General features: G+C 48.4%; 1 protein-coding gene across 1 annotated transcript in view; it reads left to right on the forward strand.

Moving 5' to 3' along the window:
- Positions 1–3158: 3158 nt before the first annotated feature.
- Positions 3159–17301, forward strand: part of LOC115093252 (carboxypeptidase O-like) — a 77675-nt gene continuing 63532 nt past the window's right edge. The window contains exon 1 of the mRNA XM_029604925.1: positions 3159–3251. Within this exon, the coding sequence (XP_029460785.1) occupies positions 3172–3251 (80 nt within the window). The 5' untranslated portion in view covers positions 3159–3171. The remainder of the gene's footprint in view (positions 3252–17301) is intronic.

Here is a 17301-nt window from a genome sequence, read left to right on the forward strand (position 1 = left end):
ACAGTGGAAAAAAAGCGATACATAAAGTAAGGCGACTAATATATATTGCTATGAGTAAGCGGAATAGGAAGGGTGTGGTGGGGCCCAGAGGAATCGGGTGGCCATGAGGAAGGAGAGGGTTGAGAACCTCAGGCTGAAAGATGGATTGAGAAGATCTGGTTGAAGGATGGGGGAAAGGAAGAGCGAGGAGGATGGGGGAAAAGGAAGAGCGAGGAGGGGGAGGGATGAGTGGCATTAAATCAGGATCGGGGAATATGCTAGAGAGGTTGAGTCTCTCTATGGATTGGGGGATATGCTAGAGAGGTTGAGTCTCTCTACGGTTCAGTTAAGTCCATTGACCAGAGTCTCCCTAATGTCCTGTTATGTCCTTTGACCAGTGTCCGAATGTTCTCAAGCCTCCGGGAAGGCTTGTCTGAAGAGCCAAGTTTTGAGGTGTTTCTTGAATGTTTGAAGACACGGTTCTTGTCTCAGCTCCGGAGGAAGCGAGTTCCAAAGGGTGGGCCCCGGCTGTAGAAAAGGCGCGTTTTTCTTAAAGTGGTTTTGATCGGAGGTGCGTATAGAGATCCTTTGTAGGCGTTTCTGATTGGTCTGGTAGATGTGTGTATGCGAAGTTGAAAGCTTAGCTTGAGAGGAGCAATGCCGTGAATGTCCTTGTGGATCATCAACAGTATTTTGAAGGTGATCCTGGATTTTAAAGGGAGCCAGTGCAGGCCTTGTAGTGTGGGTGAATTGTGGGCTCTTTTGTTTGAGTTAGTGAGTAGTCTAGCCGCAGCATTCTGGACCAGCTGAAGGGGTTTAATGGTTATTGCAGGGAGACCTAAGAGAAGAGAATTGCAATAATCTAATTTGTAAGGATGATAGACTGTACTACTATGCCCCTGAGGTTCCTGCTGATGAGGCTAGAAAGGAGGGCCCATGGCATGCACATGCGCCTACAGAGGCCTAGAGTCGAGGAAAATGGTGGCATCAGGGCCACCATGAGGAGTCCCAGGGAATGCGGCAGTGAAGGCTGGCCCGAGTTGCGAGGAGCCCCGGGAGGGCAGGAGAGCAGTGCAGGAGGTAAGCACATGCAGTCGCAGCCATCTGCGACCCGACGGTCATAACATTCAGATACCTGAAAAGTTTTAATGATGCACAAACTATGAACCTTTTCCATTAGAAAGCAAACAATAGAACTAGGGGTCATGAAATGAAACTCCAGGGGGGACAACTTAGAACGAACATCAGGAAATATTTCTTCATGGAGAGAGTGTGGATTCCTGGAATGGCCTTCTGGAGGATGTTGTGAAGACAAAGACAGTCAAAGAATTCAAACAGGCATGGGATAAACACTGCGGATCCCTAAATGCTAGAGGATAGAAATGAAGAAAAGGGTGCATGGGGGTAACCTGCTCGGTGGTGGTTACTACCCTTAAAAGAAGGCATAGGGAATACTACCCTTAATCAATAAGCCTTGATGCTTTTGATGCAACTGCAACATCGCTCTCCGTTTTGACAGTGGAAGAGGTTAAGAAGGGTGTTGTGGGCCCTGGACCCTTGGACTGAGGGGAGTTTGGTGCAACCTGCAGGGTGGAGCCCTGTCAGGAGTTGGATGAGGCAGAGGCTTAACTGGAGCTTTTTATATACTAGCCCATGTTTCCCCTTGGGTTGAGTTCTTGGGTGCCGGGGCCGGCAGGTCTTAGGAGTGGGCCTCTGCTAATGGTCAGAAGATCCATAGATCTGGAATGTGCAAATGAAATTGAAGACAAGCTTGGGTCAAGGCTGGCTGCATTCAATGAATGTCCAGTTATCAGGCAGTTGTCGGTGGCAGGCAGCAATCAAGAGAAGTCCAGGAAGCAAGCCGAGGTCAATACCGAGTATCCATCCAGGAAGGATGGGACAGATAGGTAGGGCAGAAAGATGAGGAGCAACGCAAGAGGCAAGGCATGCAGAAGAACTGAGGAACTGAAAGACTGACCACAGGAGCTGACAGACAAGATGAAGACCACAAGAACCGAAGAACAAAACACTGGAAGTGAAGACAGGAACAAAGGCAGGGAATGCTGAGCAACTCACAGTACAATGACTGTAGAAGACTTGGTGCTGAGGCACTGGAAAAATGTCCACAGAGGTCTTTCTAGCCACTGGCCCTTTAAATTAGAGGATGTTGGGTACGCAGACACCCTAGGGGAACCAGGCCCAGCAGAATCGGTGGCGTCCTGTCACAGGAGTCAGTGGCAGCGTTCCTCTGCACCAGAGAGAGAGTTGGTCCGACAATGCCGAAGAGCACTGCAGGAGGTCCGGCCCAAGGGAAGTGTAGCAGTCCACGGGAGGAGTCCTTGGACCGCCAAATACAACAAAGGGGTATTGGATTCAAACAACAACACTCGAGGACCCTGCCTTTTACGTTATGATCAGCATGGGGTAACCTGTTCGGTAATGGCAGTTACTAGCCTTAACAGAAGGCATAGGGATTACTACCATTAACCCACTAAGTCCCAGTGGCCCGGGTCCCTACGGGCTTCTCCCGGGGGGACCGCGGGCTTCCAGGGGTGAAGCTCCAGTCAGCCCTTGCACCGAGCTTCTTGATCTCTCAAAGGTCCACCTAAGTCCCAGCGGTCTGGGTCCCTATGGGCTCCTCCTGGGGGACCGCAGACTTCCAGTGGCGAAGACACACTTCCTTTCTTCGACGTCACGATTCTTCGTCTGTCTCCTCAGTCGCCTCCGTCTCCAGTGCCGAGGATCAGTTGGTCACATCTTCTGTTCCTGTCTCGCCACCTGACGGGAGAACCTACGGATCTTCTTCCTAAGGTATACCTGAGCATAACAGCTGGGGCCTAATGCCAGGGTTTAGAAGTAATTAGTCAATCAATCAGAGCTTTAAGTAGAGAAAATACAAGGTTTCTAACTGTGAAGTAGTAATTTATGCTTAGATACAAGTATAAACAATCATATGCAATAGAAGAATTGAAAACAAATTTATGTAAATACAGCAACAAGAAATACTAAGTTAGTGAAATAGCTACAGCATTTCTGATGTCTTTAGGGACCCAAGATAGGCACAAGTTAATCATTATAGCCAGTTGCATTCTGTCTTCAGAAATCTAGTAATGATTAATTACAGGTAAAAGTATATTACTCTGAGCTGCACTGTTCCCTTACTCTGCTGATGACAACAGTTTCTGCAGTAGGATGCTGCTGTTGCTTTGGAAGACTTGTATCCTGGGAATCCTAGCTTCAAAGATATTGTGCCAGAAGGTGAAATATGATGGGTAAGTGCATATTTAAACCCCAAACCTATTGCAATTAAAGTAAATTAATTCTTTACAGTGGTGAATCAGTGACAAGAAGGCAAGTCAACAAGTAGCTGAGTTCAGGTGGTTAATAAATACACTTACAGCAGCCCTTCTTTATTAAAGGTTTTGTTATTTTCATGAGGTTTTGTTATAGTAGAATTGGGCTGCCATCAAATTAATCCAGAAGAATCACCCTAAGGAGAGGGGTATAACTTTAATTTATTATATCCAAGAATTGTTCTAAAGAGGATTACTGGACTCATGTTAATATAAATATATTCTTCAGAAAACTTAAAACTCTGAAAGATTTATAATGGCTAATGTTCAAGATAAAATTTAATATAGGTAGAATAACCATTTTGCCAAATTTAGAACCCAACACAACTTTGCAGGTTTGAGATTCGGCAAAGGGATCTTGTATTTAAAAAAATGAAACAAGAAGAAATACAATAGTTTGAAGAAGTAGTGAGGTTATCTTATTAATATTATTATTAATCCACTTGGCCGTTGGCTGCCAGTAATCAAAATGGCGCCGACGGCCCTTTACCCTTACTATGTCACAGGGGCTATCGCTGACATTGGTTGACCCCAGTGACATAGTAAGGGCAAAGGGCCATCGGCGCCATTTTGATTGCTGGCAGCGGACGGCCCAAGTCCAGGAGATTGCTCCCGGACCACTCCTGGACCCCCGCTGGACCACCAGGGACTTATGGCAGGTCTTGGGGGGGGGGGGGTCAGGAGGGTGGGGGGTTATAGTAAATTAATTTGGAAGGTCTGGGGGGGGGGTCAGGAGGGGGCGGGGGTTTGTTAAATTTTTAATTTTTTTTAATATTCGCTCCATAAGACGCACAAACATTTTCCCCCCACATTTGGGGGAAAAAAGTGCGTCTTATGGAGCGAAAAATACAGTATTTGTACATACTGCCAGTCTTGTTCACAGTCCCATTTGTTTTCCTGGGATGAAGGGAGGGAACTCCCACCCACTAACACCTTCTTCACCAGGCACCAAGAATGTGAGGACTGATGGAATCCGCCCTGGGGGAGCCCGAACCCAGAAATGCCCTGTGAGGAAATTGGTCAAGGGGGTGTTCCAATATCCTTCAGGTATTTAAGTCTGTATCATATCCTTCTGTCTCTCCTCTCATCTAGGGTATACATACTTAGGTCCTCAGGTCTCATCTCATATGTCTGTCGCTGCAGAACCCACACCATTTTGGATTGCTTCTATCTTATCTCTGTCTTTTTGAGATACGGTCTCCAGAACTGAGCGTAATACTCCAAGTGATGCCTCACCAATGACCTGCACAGGGGTATTATTACCTCATTTTTCCTGCTGGATATGCCTCCATTTATGCAGTTCATCATCCCTCTGGCTCTAGTCACTGCCTTGCTTTGCTGCCTTTCAGTTATCAGACACTATCATCCTATGGTCTCTCTCCTGGTCCATACACATCAGTCTCTCGCCCCATCATTAGGGGTATGTAGAGAAAAGAAATATCATTTTTTGGTTCATTTTGGGAGGTTTTTTCCCACAAATTTCAGTTCATGGAATTTTTTATTTTTTTCCTTCATGTGAAGAAAACAAATCAAACATTAAAAAAGCCAAACCCATAAAATGAATAAAAAAATGAAAATAGGACCTCCCAAAGCCTCCCATCCCTCCCTTCCACCTACCCTTAAAAATACTGGAGCCAGGATTCCCCCCAGCTCCCACTTACTCATCTAGAAGGATCTGCTGGCGAGGCCTATGCCCAGGCCAAAACCTTGGCCTTGTATAGGCCAGGGACATGATAGTTCGCCATGACCTCAGCATTGGCCTAACAAGGCCAATGTCTTGGCCTAGGCCGGTGCTGTGGTCAAACCTGGAGGCCGTGTTCTGACACCGGAGCCTCGGCAATTCCTGGGCCTCAGCCTAGTGTCAGGCCCAGCTCCAGAGCCCAGGCCTCAGAGCAGCTCCAATGATGTTCTCTTCTTTCTTCTTTTCTTCTTCTACTGGCACCATCTGCTGCAGTCATGTTGGAGCTTGCTGGATTATGATTTAGAACCACCTGCCACATTGCCTCTGGCCTTCTTGGGACATTTACTGACTGCATGGGTCACTCCACAATAGGAACAGAGGTGTTTAAACTTGAAGACTGGGATCTATTAAACCTCCAGCAGACATCTAGCAATCCTCTACTTTGCTTGGCAGTGCCAGATTGCACGGCTATCCCCCAAAATGGCTAAGCAGATGACCCAGAACTACCACCAGCGGAAGATAATGACCCAGCCCCAACCCAAACACAGGTGACCCTGCCGCTGTATTAGTCATTTGGGTAAGCCAAAGACTCATGTCCTGACTACTGGAGACATAAACATATTCTCCTCCATTTTGTCCCTAAAACGTTCATAATTAAGCCAAGCCCAAGCTGAATAAGCCTTATGTGTTGCGAAGATTGTATCTGCGTAAACTGACAACGCCCCATACTGAGATGGATCATGATGGTCCACAACACTGGCAAAATGCAAAAAACACAGAATCCAATTCAATATAGTCCTAGGTACCCTATTCACTGCCCTTAAAATGCTCCTTTTCTTTCCTCTTTTCCTCCGCTCCTCTAACAACTGTAAAATAATATATTTTTGCTTTTAAATTTTATTTCTAAAAGACTGTGACATACCCTTCCACAATTCTGACAAAGTCACCAAAGCTGGAGTCCCACTATCCCCTCCTCCACTAACATTAACCACCTCTACCTGTGACCTATTCTTGGAAGAAGAACTGGAAGAAGAAGATGATGACGTAGTAGCCAAGGAAGAAGAACTAGAAGATTTCCCGCACCTCTTTTGACAGCGATGCCTAGATCTATAACGCTTCTTCTTGCCCCTAGACATATTCCTTTTACCAACTCATGAAGTTTGCCCCTAGACTTTTGCAGCCTTCACAACAATGACTAAAGCATCATCTTGCCATCCCTGCATTGACAAGGTACCACTAACATCTGCCGCCCCTTGATGCCGCAATTCTTCTTGTGAAGGAAGCACAGAACCAGCAGCCACTACATCCCCATTGCCCCTTCCAAACCACGGACCACCTGACAAACACAGAACCCCTCCCCCCAGAAAATAAACCCCATAAGGCTGCCCATATGGTAAAAACCAATCTCCAACAGAACCATACGGCATTTGCAGAAACCAATCACCCTGACTTAATCTGCCCCAACCCATTTGATGTCCACCTCCGCCATCCCACATGCACCTGGAAAACTGAAACCACCAAACTGTACTACTCCCATACCCCCCATAACACCCTCCGACTGCCCCAATAAGTCATATGGGTCCCAATGCCCAACCCCTAGTACTGACTGCGCAGCACCTATCTGCACCCCTGCACCTGGGAGCAACCCATACTCCATTAGGCCCCCCTCAAGACATCAACTACCTCAAAAGAACCTCCAACTGGACACCCCACAAATTCACTACTCCCTTGGCCTGCCCCTTCACCTGCCCCTCCTCTGGGGATAACTCCCACCCCATAGTTAAACCCCCCATGACCCAAAATCTGAAAACCTACAGGAGAGTCCAGTGCACCTATAGTCACAGAGCTGCTGTCTGCCACCGTGACCTCCTGCCCCAGCAAACTTGCCCCACCACCACAGGGATCGAAATGGTCATGTAACACCACAGGCCGAGAAACCTGGCGCACACTCGTACCACCCCCCTCCCCCTGAACAGAAGACCCCCCTGTCTTCACGCGTGAATACTTGCCAGATCCAGCCACCAAAGGGGCTGTCTCTCATGACTCGGATGTTTGCCCCACTTCAAAGCTGACTGACTCAGCTCTGCACGGGCCCTCTCCTGAGTGCACATTGATGCTCAGTACTAACCGGCCCCTGCATACACCCACAGAGGCCCCCATCCAGACCTCCATCGGCACTCACCCTTCACTCCTCTGTCTCCAGCACATGTCCAGCACTTGACCCGGGAACCTTTGCTACACCTGCCACACCAGAGACTCCATTGCTGCCAGACAGGGAAGAGGCACCAGCAACCTCTCCAACCTCAGACAGAGCTCCTGCTTGTCTCACCATCACTGCCACATCTGGAACAGAAGTGGCACCAAGGACCAAATCATCCTAACCGCCATGACCAAAGACCAGAATTTTGCTGCTGCTTGCCACAACAAAAGTAAGCAGGGATGATTGCTGATGTAAAGTAACAATTTGTTGTTACCATGTCCCTTGATCCCCTGCAGGTGCGAACCAGTTAACATCAGCCACCTCACCATGGCTTGGTTCAAACCCCACAGGAGCTCAACGGACAATATCTCCCCTGCACAACCTGCAACCCCTACATCCACCGCCCCTCTTTCCCTCACCTCCCTGTCCCCAGCCTATAGCCACCTTGCCAAGCAGGCAAGGCAGGCAACATGAGGTATATCCTGGCATCCATGTTATATGGGCCATCCAGGGCATTGTCCAACCCATCCAAAACAGCATATGCGGGATCTTATGATTTCCAGTCACCCTGAGATTGGGGTGGATTGTGGGAGGTAGGGTTGCACAAACTTTATCTTCTCTCACTTATACACATACACAATAACGCATTAATTCTCTCACATACTCCCTCTCTCACATATATGCCTATGCTCTCACATACAATCCCTCTCTTTCACATACACAGGCTCTCTCTCCCTCACAGACACATAATATGTGAGTATGCGTGCCTATAAGATCCTATATGTGACACATAGGCTCTCACAGGCGTACACAGACATGCACACAGACTCTCACAGAGACATACACACAAACTTCCATACAGATGAACACAGGCTGTCACACAGAAACACACACATTAGTACATATAAACACACAGAAACATAGAAATGACGGCAGAAGAAGACCAATTGGCCCATCCAGTCTACCCAGCAAGCTTTCACACTTTTTTTTTTAATCATACTTATCTGTTACTCTTGGCCTTTAATACCCTTTTGGTTCTATTTCCCTTCCACCCCCGCCATTAATGTAACCTCCCACGCTTATTTGTTTACCCAGCCTGTGCAAGTCAGTCCTTGTTGATTGTTATCTGAATATAAAATCATCTTTTCTTCATTCCCCCCTGCCGTTGAAGCAGAGAGCTACACTGGATATTCATTGAAAGTGAAGCATCAGACTTGTTTGGTTTGGGGTAGTAACCGCAGTAACAAGCAAGCTACTCCCCACTTTTTTGTGAATGCAAATCCTTTTTTCCACATTTCCTCTTGTTGTTGAAGCACAGAGCACTGTCGGAGTCGCATTAACCATGTGTATTTCCTCATTGGGATTCTGCCAATGAGATCCAGAGGTATAGAGCAGGGAATGGGTATGCCCAATGACTCCTAGGAGTGGTGCAAATTCAGGCAGGAGCAGAAGACCCCATGTTAACAGTATATATTAACAAGCAACCTTATACTTTTTTATTAGACTCTAGGGCTACTACTTCAGTTCTAACTACATTTCCAAAGGGAGTTGAATTGTCAGATGAAACAATCTGAACTATAGGATTTGAAGGACAGAATAAGCTGGTACAGAGAACAGAAGATAGCCAAGACTAGTGTACAGTTAAAAGGAAAAGTAGTGATGAGTCAGTTTTTGTATGCCCTGGATTGTCCAGAAAATTAATTAGGAAGGGATTTGTTACAAGCCCTAGAAATAGAGCTTTCATTTGCACCAAACTCCACAGCAGTGTATTTAGCCCGACAGTATATTAATCAAACACACAGACAGGAACAGTTCCCACATGTGCCCGCGACAGTACGGACAACTGAAAAAGACCCTTATGGTAAGGTGCGGGTGTAGACTCAGTGGAAATCCAATTAAAACCAGGATGCACTGGCCCCAGACGTAGGCAATATCTCTTAGCCCGAGAAGCACAGGAAGAATTAAACCAGAAATTGCATCCCTACTTAAGCATGGTATAAGAGTCTAGTGGTTCACCATATGAAGATTATGATTGATGTGTTACGCAACTGGTAGATTTGCTATCTTGTTGCAAGAAATTCTGTAGACTATTAGGTAATGTTACTTATTATTGTTTTATGTATGAAATTGTTTTTATGTTTTTTAAGATTGTAAACTGATGTGAAGGTTAGGTCCATACACCGGTATAGAAAAAATTGTTAAAATAAATAATACTCCCTTATTTATAAGAACATAAGAACATAAGAAATTGCCATGCTGGGTCAGACCAAGGTCCATCAATCCCAGCATCCTGTTTCTAACAGAGACCAAACCAGGCCATAAGATCCTGGCAAGTATTCAAACACCAAGTACCTAGTTTTGAAGCCTTCAGGGAAATGGCAATTGGTGCAAGACTTGCATGCGCTTAACGAAATGGTGTTAGCAGAATATCCTAATGTTACAAATCCAGCTACTATTTTCCAAACTGAACCACTGGGTAGGTGGTATACAGTCCTAGATTTAGCAAATGCATATTATTGTGTGCCTCTTGCCTCGCAACTGCTTTTCAATATAATAAACAGAGTTATCAGTGGGCTAGATTACCTCAAGGTTATGTAGAAAGCCCTTCTATCTTTTCTAAAATCTTGCCTCAAGACCTTCAGACAGTTCATACCCCACTTCCAGCTGGTGTATCTTTGATCCAATATGTAGATGATCTATTAATCTCAGCACCTACATGATCTGCCTGCGTGCAGGCTACTGAGTTACTTTTGCAAACAGCACAGGCAGGATATAATGTAAATCCTAACAGAGCACACATTTGTCAGTCACAAGTTTCATTTCTAGGATTAAATCTAGGTATAGAGGGTAAACATATTGGCTGTGCATTAGGGATGTGAATCGTTTTTTGACGATTTAAAATATCGTCCGATATATTTTAAATCGTCAAAAATCGTTAGAGGCGCGATACAATAGGAATTCCCCCGATTTATCGTCAAAAATTGTAAATCGGGAGAAGGGGGAGGGCGGGAAAACCGGCACACTAAAACAACCCTAAAACCCACCCTGACCCTTTAAAATAAATCCCCCACCCTCCGAACCCCCCAAAATGTCTTAAATTACCTGGGGTCCAGTGGGGGGTCCCCGGTGTGATCTTCCACTCTCGGGCCACGGGTGCGTTAATAGAAATGGCGCCGGCGCTACCTTTGCCTAGATAGCGCCGGCGCCATTTTGGTTCCTGTCCCCCGACGTCACGAGCTCAGGAGATTGCTCCCGGACCCCCGCTCGACCCCCAGGGACTTTTGGCCAGCTTGGGGGGGCCTCCTGACCCCCACAAGACTTGCCAAAAGTCCAGCGGGGGTCCGGAAGCGACCTCCTGCACTCGAATCATATTGCCGTATTGCAAAATGGCGCCGGCCATACGGCCAGCGGCATTTTGCAATACGGCAATATGGCCATACGGCCGGCGCCATTTTGCAATACAAAATGGCGCCGACAATATGATTCGAGTGCAGGAGGTCGCTTCCGGACCCCCGCTGGACTTTTGGCAAGTCTTGTGGGGGTCAGGAGGCCCCCCCAAGCTGGCCAAAAGTCCCTGAGGGTCCAGCGGGGGGCCGGGAGCGATCTCCTGCGCTCGTGATGTCGGGGGACAGGAACCAAAATGGCGCCGGCGCTACCTTTGCCCTGTCATATGACAGGGCAAAGGTAGCGCCGGTGCCATTTCTATTAACGCACCCGTGGCCCGAGAGTGGAAGATCACACCGGGGACCCCCCACTGGACCCCAGGTAATTTAAGACATTTTGGGGGGGTTCGGGAGGGGGGGATTTATTTTAAAGGGTCGGGGTGGGTTTTAGGGTTGTTTTAGTGTGCCGGTTTTCTCGCCCTCCCCCGATTTACGATTTACACGATTTAAAAAAAAACAAAAACGCGACGATCCAATTCCCTCCCCCTCCCAGCCAAAATCGATCGTTAAGACGATCGATCTCACGATTCACATCTCTACTGTGCATTGCATGAACAAGTGGCAGAATTGGCAATTCTCCAGACTATAAAACAGCTAAGAGGTTTATTGGGTTTGCTGAATTTCTGTAGGTTATAGATTCCAGCTTTTAGTATCAAAAGCAAGTTACTTACCCGGCATCTCAAAGGCAGCCCAGCTAGTGAAGATAAGTTGACTAACTAAAGAAGATTTGGAAATTGTGCAGGATTTAGTACAATCAGTACTAAATGCTCCCAGCTTGGATCTTGTTGATTTAAGTTCTATGATTGATCTGTGGGTGTATCATGTTTCTGAAGGATATGCAGCATGATAATGTAACTCCCATTGCTTATTTTTCTAGTACCTTAGGTATGATAGAACAAGGATTTTCAGATTGTGAATTAGGGAATGTGGCATGTGCAGTAGCTATCTGTAAATTGTAATCACATGTACCAGGCATTCCAATTGTATTACATACTTCCCATGCAGTTAAAACACTTATGGGAGATGCCCATATTTCTCTTACCACTACAAGAACATAAGAACTTGCCATGGTGGGTCAGACCAAGGGTCCATCAAGCCCAGAATCCTGTTTCCAACAAAGGCCAAACCAGGCCACAAGAACCAAGTGTAGTTAGAACCTGGCCAAACCAGGCCAAAAGAACCAGGCCACAAGAAGATACCATGCAGTGGCTATTCCCTAAGTAAACTTGATTAATAGCCGATAATGGACTTCTCCTCCAAGAACTTATCCAAACCATTTTTGAACCCAGCAACACTAACTGCACTAACCTCATCCTCTGGCAACAAATTCCAGAGCTTTATTGTATGCTGAGTGAAAAATAATTTTCTCCGATTAGTCTTAAATGTGCTACTTGCTAACTACATGGAATTCCCCCTAGTCCTTCTATTATTCAAAAGTGTAAATAACCGAGTCACATCTACTCGTTCAAGACCTCTCATGATCTTAAAGACCTCTATCTTATCCCCCCTCAGCCGTCTCTTCTCCAAGCTGAACAGCCCTAACCTCTTCAGCCTTTCCTCATAGGGGAGCTGTTCCATCCCCTTTATCATTTTGGTTGCCCTTCTCTGTACCTTCTCCATCGCAACTATATCTTTTTTGAGATGCGGCGAACAGAATTGTACACAGTATTCAAGGTGCGGTCTCACCATGGAGCGATATAGAGGCATTATGACATTTTCCATTTTATTAACCATTCCCTTCCTAATAATACCTAACATTCTGTTTGCTTTTTTGACTGCTGCAGCACACTGAGCCGACGATTTTAAAGTATTATCCACTATGATGCCTAGATACTTTTTCTGGGTGGTAGCTCCAAATATGGAGCCTAACATCATGTATGTTGCGTTCGTGCCTGTTCTCACCCTCGCTCCACCCTCTCTACCTTTGTGGTGACTCCCTTCGGGTCTGACGGACAGATGCTGCCGTGGCTTCTCCTCGCCGCTTCTCCCTGGAATCCCCGGACTGGCCTGACGCTGTGGATCCGCCATGTTCCTGATGATGTAAGGGCGCGCGCGCGCTCCAGAGTTTGTACCGGTAAGGGCGCAAACCTCGGGGGCATCCCCCGGTAGTGACATCATCCACTTCCAACTTAAAAGGTCTTTGTTTGCTACTACGAATCGAGTTAGCAAGGGGAAATCTTTCTCTGCTGCTCTGCCTCCACAAACTTACCAAGGCGTACCCGCTCCTCGGGGGCCCTGCTCTCTCTTTTTGATTTCAGACTGCTAAGACGGGATCCAGTACTCACTCCTCGAGGGCCTACATCCCTGAATGCTCAGAAGACTCCTTAATGCCTGGAAGTGATCGCAGACATGAACACTGTGAGTTCTATTACAGATAGGAATCGGTAATCGCTCCACGAGGTCCTATGTTCCTAATCTCTGAAGACTCCCTTCTGCCTAAGACGTTATCGCAGGTACAGAGATCATGAGTTGTCATTGCAGATTGCAAATAGGAACGGGTACTCGCTACACGAGGGCCCATGTTCCTAAAACCCTTCACAGACTCTCTTCTATCTCAGACGCTATCACATACCTATATCTTGTGAAGTACTATTACAGATTGCAGATAGGAACCGGCACTCGCTCCATGAGGGCCTATGTTCCTAAAACCTTCCAAAGACTCTCTTCTATTACAGAAGCCACCTCATACACAGATATTGTGAGTTTTTATTCCAGACTGCATATAGGAACCAGTACTCGCTTATGGCTCCTGTTCCTGAGTATTTATTTATTTAGTTATTTAGTAGTTTTTATATACCGGTGTTTGATTTATGTCACATCACATCGGTTTACATTTAAACAAAATATGCAGGAAAACATGCATTTCCTTTGTCAAATAAATTAAATGTTTGTAATATGGAGATTGTTAACAAGGGATAGAAATAACAAGGGGAATGGTTAACACTACGGGTGCACAAAGGGGGGGTGCCCCTTTGTCGCTCCCCTTCGGCGCTCAACGCACGGCGCGCAACGCCTGGTGTTCTGGCGTCATTAATGTCCGTCTCAGTCTTCAGTGATGTCGGGGGAGGCGTGTCACCTGATCGAATCCAGCACATTGCCCTGCCCTCTCAGACCGCGATGGTTTCCCTTCACCTCAGTTTTGCTTCTTTTCTCAGTTTCTTCACATCACTGTTTTTATTTCAGGGAGCCTGGTGGTGATGGTGGGTGGCTTCCCTGTTCGCGGCCACCCGGTGTTCTGGCACCATTAACGTCCATCTCAGTCTTCAGTGACGTCGGGGGAGGCATGTCACCCGATTGAATCTAGCACATTGCCCCTCCCCTCTCAGACTGTGATGGTTTCCCTTCACCTCAGTTTTGCTTCTTTTCTCAGTTTCTTCAGATCACTGTTTTTATTTCAGGGAGCCTGGTGGTGATGGTGGGTGGCTTCCCTGTTCGCGGCCACCCGGTGTTCTGGCACCGTTAACGTCCGTCTCAGTGATGTCGGGGGAGGCGAGTATGCTGAAGACTCTCTGTTGCACTGAAGCCATTACAAGATATCTACAATTGTGAGTGTATCATCTACTACTGGTTATGTATCCAGCATACCCTGTCTACTCACTATCTATAGTCTCTCTCTACAGCTCAGCAACCCAGAGATCACAGTTCCAGTATCTGAGGGACTTCAGCCCTGCCGGGTACATCAACTCACTACTGCCACCTCTGGTGGTTCTACTTACTGTCTAATAAAGAACTATCTATGTTTGCCTCCATACTCCAGCCTAGCCGGTGGTCCCTCTCAGGATATCCTCCTGGGGGCGCTGTCATCTGCCATCAGCCCAAGGATTCACCACTTTCCATTCAGTGTTTATTCCTTACACTACTAGAGCGGTATCATACAGACTGCCACTCTGTGGGAGCCAACCCACAACAGATCATTAACTCTATCTACGGAGTACATCACTCTGCTGACTACACCCCTCTGGGGAAGCAGATCCATATCAGACTGCTAACTCCGCCTCCCTGGCGGGTGATCTACATCAGATTGCCAGCTCCTCCCCTCTGGGGGAGCTGATCAATAATAGATTACTAACTCCGCCCCCTTTGGCAGGGTGAACGCTAACAGATTGCTAACTCCAGTGAATCCGGCTAAAAGTATTGGAGAAGAATTGGAGGAACCAACTTAAGTGAATTCAGCTTTCAAGAAAGTATTTGGAGAAGCAGTACTCAGCTTAAGGTATTTGATGTCTGTAGGCCATGGACCCGGCTCACCTTTCTGCCTTGCAGGCTATTCCGGGCCTGGCTCATTGCATCTCAGAACAGCAAGAAACTTTGGAGAAACTTACTGCAGCTTTTCACCAGCTTCATTCGCAGAAGGCACAAGGCACAGCTTCTACACAAGAAGGCCAGTTACCAGAGGTAACTTTAAAGTCAGCTGTTCCACTGGCAGCACCTATTCGATTCTCCGGAGAACTCCAGAAGACTTACATTTCACCTTACAACCTTCACTGTTTCCCACAGGCCTCTCTAAGACCAGCTACATTCTGTCTTACTTGGATGGGAGAGCCTTATCTTGGGCATCTACCTTGTGGGAACGAAAAGACCCTATCGTGCAGGACATAGAAGGATTTATGGACTTGTTTAAATCCGTTTTTGATGACCCTGCTCGTATGTCTGTTGCTGGGTTTGCTTTGGTGGATCTGAAGCAAGGCAACAGATCTCTGGCGGAATTTGCCATTGAATTTAAAACTCTTGCGGCGGAACTCCACTGGGACCCCAGATGTCTGAAGACACTCTTTTGCAGAGGCCTGGACACCCGAGTAAAGGACGAGCTGGCTGCTCATCAGACACCTGACTCACTAGAAGAACTAATAGCCTTAGCTACTCAGATTGACTGATGGCTGTGAGACAAGGTGAAGGAACTCCGTGTTACGCCTGGGCTGAGTTCAGGGGTAGTGAACACCACCCAAAGGGGTGGCTCCAGGTGGAGAGAGACAGGGATGGCTGGAAACCGTGGCTGGGTCAGGGCAGACAGCAAGAAGCAGTGTCTGGGTCTAGGCTGGGTCAGGGCAGGCGGCAGAGCAAGGCAGGTCAGAAGGCCCGTAGGCCACACACCGTAAGCGGGGCAAGGCAGGCCAGAAGGCCCGTAGGCCACACACACACAGAAGGCCCGTAGGCCACACACCTGTAAGCGGGGCAAGGCAGGTCAGAAGGCCCGTAGGCCACACACACACACACAGAAGGCCCGTAGGCCACACACCGTAAGCGGGGCAAGGCAGGTCAGTAGGCCCGTAGGCCACACACACACACAGAAGGCCCGTAGGCCACACACCGTAAGCGGGGCAAGGCAGGTCAGTAGGCCCGTAGGCCACACACACACAGAAGGCCCGTGGGCCACACACCGTAAGCGGGGCAAGGCAGGTCAGTAGGCCCGTAGGCCACACACACACAGAAGGCCCGTAGGCCACACACAGTAAGCAGGGCAGAGAGCCCGTAGGCCAAACACACACAGACAATAGAGCAGAGGGCCCGTAGGACCGCATGCACAGTAAGCAAGGCAGGGTAGGGCAGAAGGTCCGAAGACCATACACAGCACAAGGTAGAAGGCCCGAAGGCCGCGCAGGGCAAGGCAAGACAAGACAAGGTAAAAGGCCCGAAGGCCGCGCAAGGCAAGACAAGGCAAGACCGAAGGCCCGAAGGCCACCAAGACTAGGCTAGACAAGACAAGGTAGAAGGCCCGAAGGCCGCGCAAGGCAAGGCAAGACAGAAGGCCCAAAGGCCACGCAAGGCAAGGCAAGACAGAAGGCCCGAAGGCCGCGCAAGGCAAGGCAAGACAGAAGGCCCAAAGGCCACGCAAGGCAAGGCAAGACAGAAGGCCCAAAGGCCGCGCAAGGCAAGGCAAGACAGAAGGCCCAAAGGCCGCGCAAGGCAAGGCAAGACAGAAGGCCCAAAGGCCGCGCAAGGCAAGGCAGAAGGCCCGAAGGCCGAGCAAGGCAAGGCAGAAGGCCCAAAGGCCACACAAGGCAAGGCAAGACAGAAGGCCCGGAGGCCGCGCAAGGCAAGGCAAGACAGAAGGCCCAAAGGCCGCGCAAGGCAAGGCAAGACAGAAGGCCCAAAGGCCGCGCAAGGCAAGGCAAGACAGAAGGCCCAAAGGCCACACAAGGCAAGGCAAGACAGAAGGCCCGGAGGCCGCGCAAGGCAAGGCAAGACAGAAGGCCCAAAGGCCACGCAAGGCAAGGCAAGACAGAAGGCCCGAAGGCCGCGCAAGGCAAGACAGAAGGCCCAAAGGCCACACAAGGCAAGGCAAGACAGAAGGCCCGAAGGCCGCGCAAGGCAAGGCAAGGAAAGGCCCGAAGGCAGGGCAAGACAAGGTAGAAGGCCCGAAGGCCACGCAAGGCAGGCTAGAGCAGGGAGCCCAGGTGAGCTCGATGCCGAAGCACCGAGGCAACTGTCAGGCAGGGTTATAAGGGCACACCCAGAGCATAGAGTGGACAGAGGAGATGGACTGGGCCTGTCAGGAAAGCCAGCTCTAGAGGGACCCCTGGTGGTGAGGCGGTTGCACAGCAGCCACAGCCGTAACACTCCGGCCTATGGTGTTACCTGGGTTAAAGTAAACCAGTGCTCCTGCACTACTAAGGGGTACAGCACCTCCTGCTGTGGAGAGGAAGG

Source organism: Rhinatrema bivittatum, chromosome 6 (assembly GCF_901001135.1).
Source record: "Rhinatrema bivittatum chromosome 6, aRhiBiv1.1, whole genome shotgun sequence".
In the NCBI taxonomy this organism is placed as follows: domain Eukaryota; kingdom Metazoa; phylum Chordata; class Amphibia; order Gymnophiona; family Rhinatrematidae; genus Rhinatrema; species Rhinatrema bivittatum.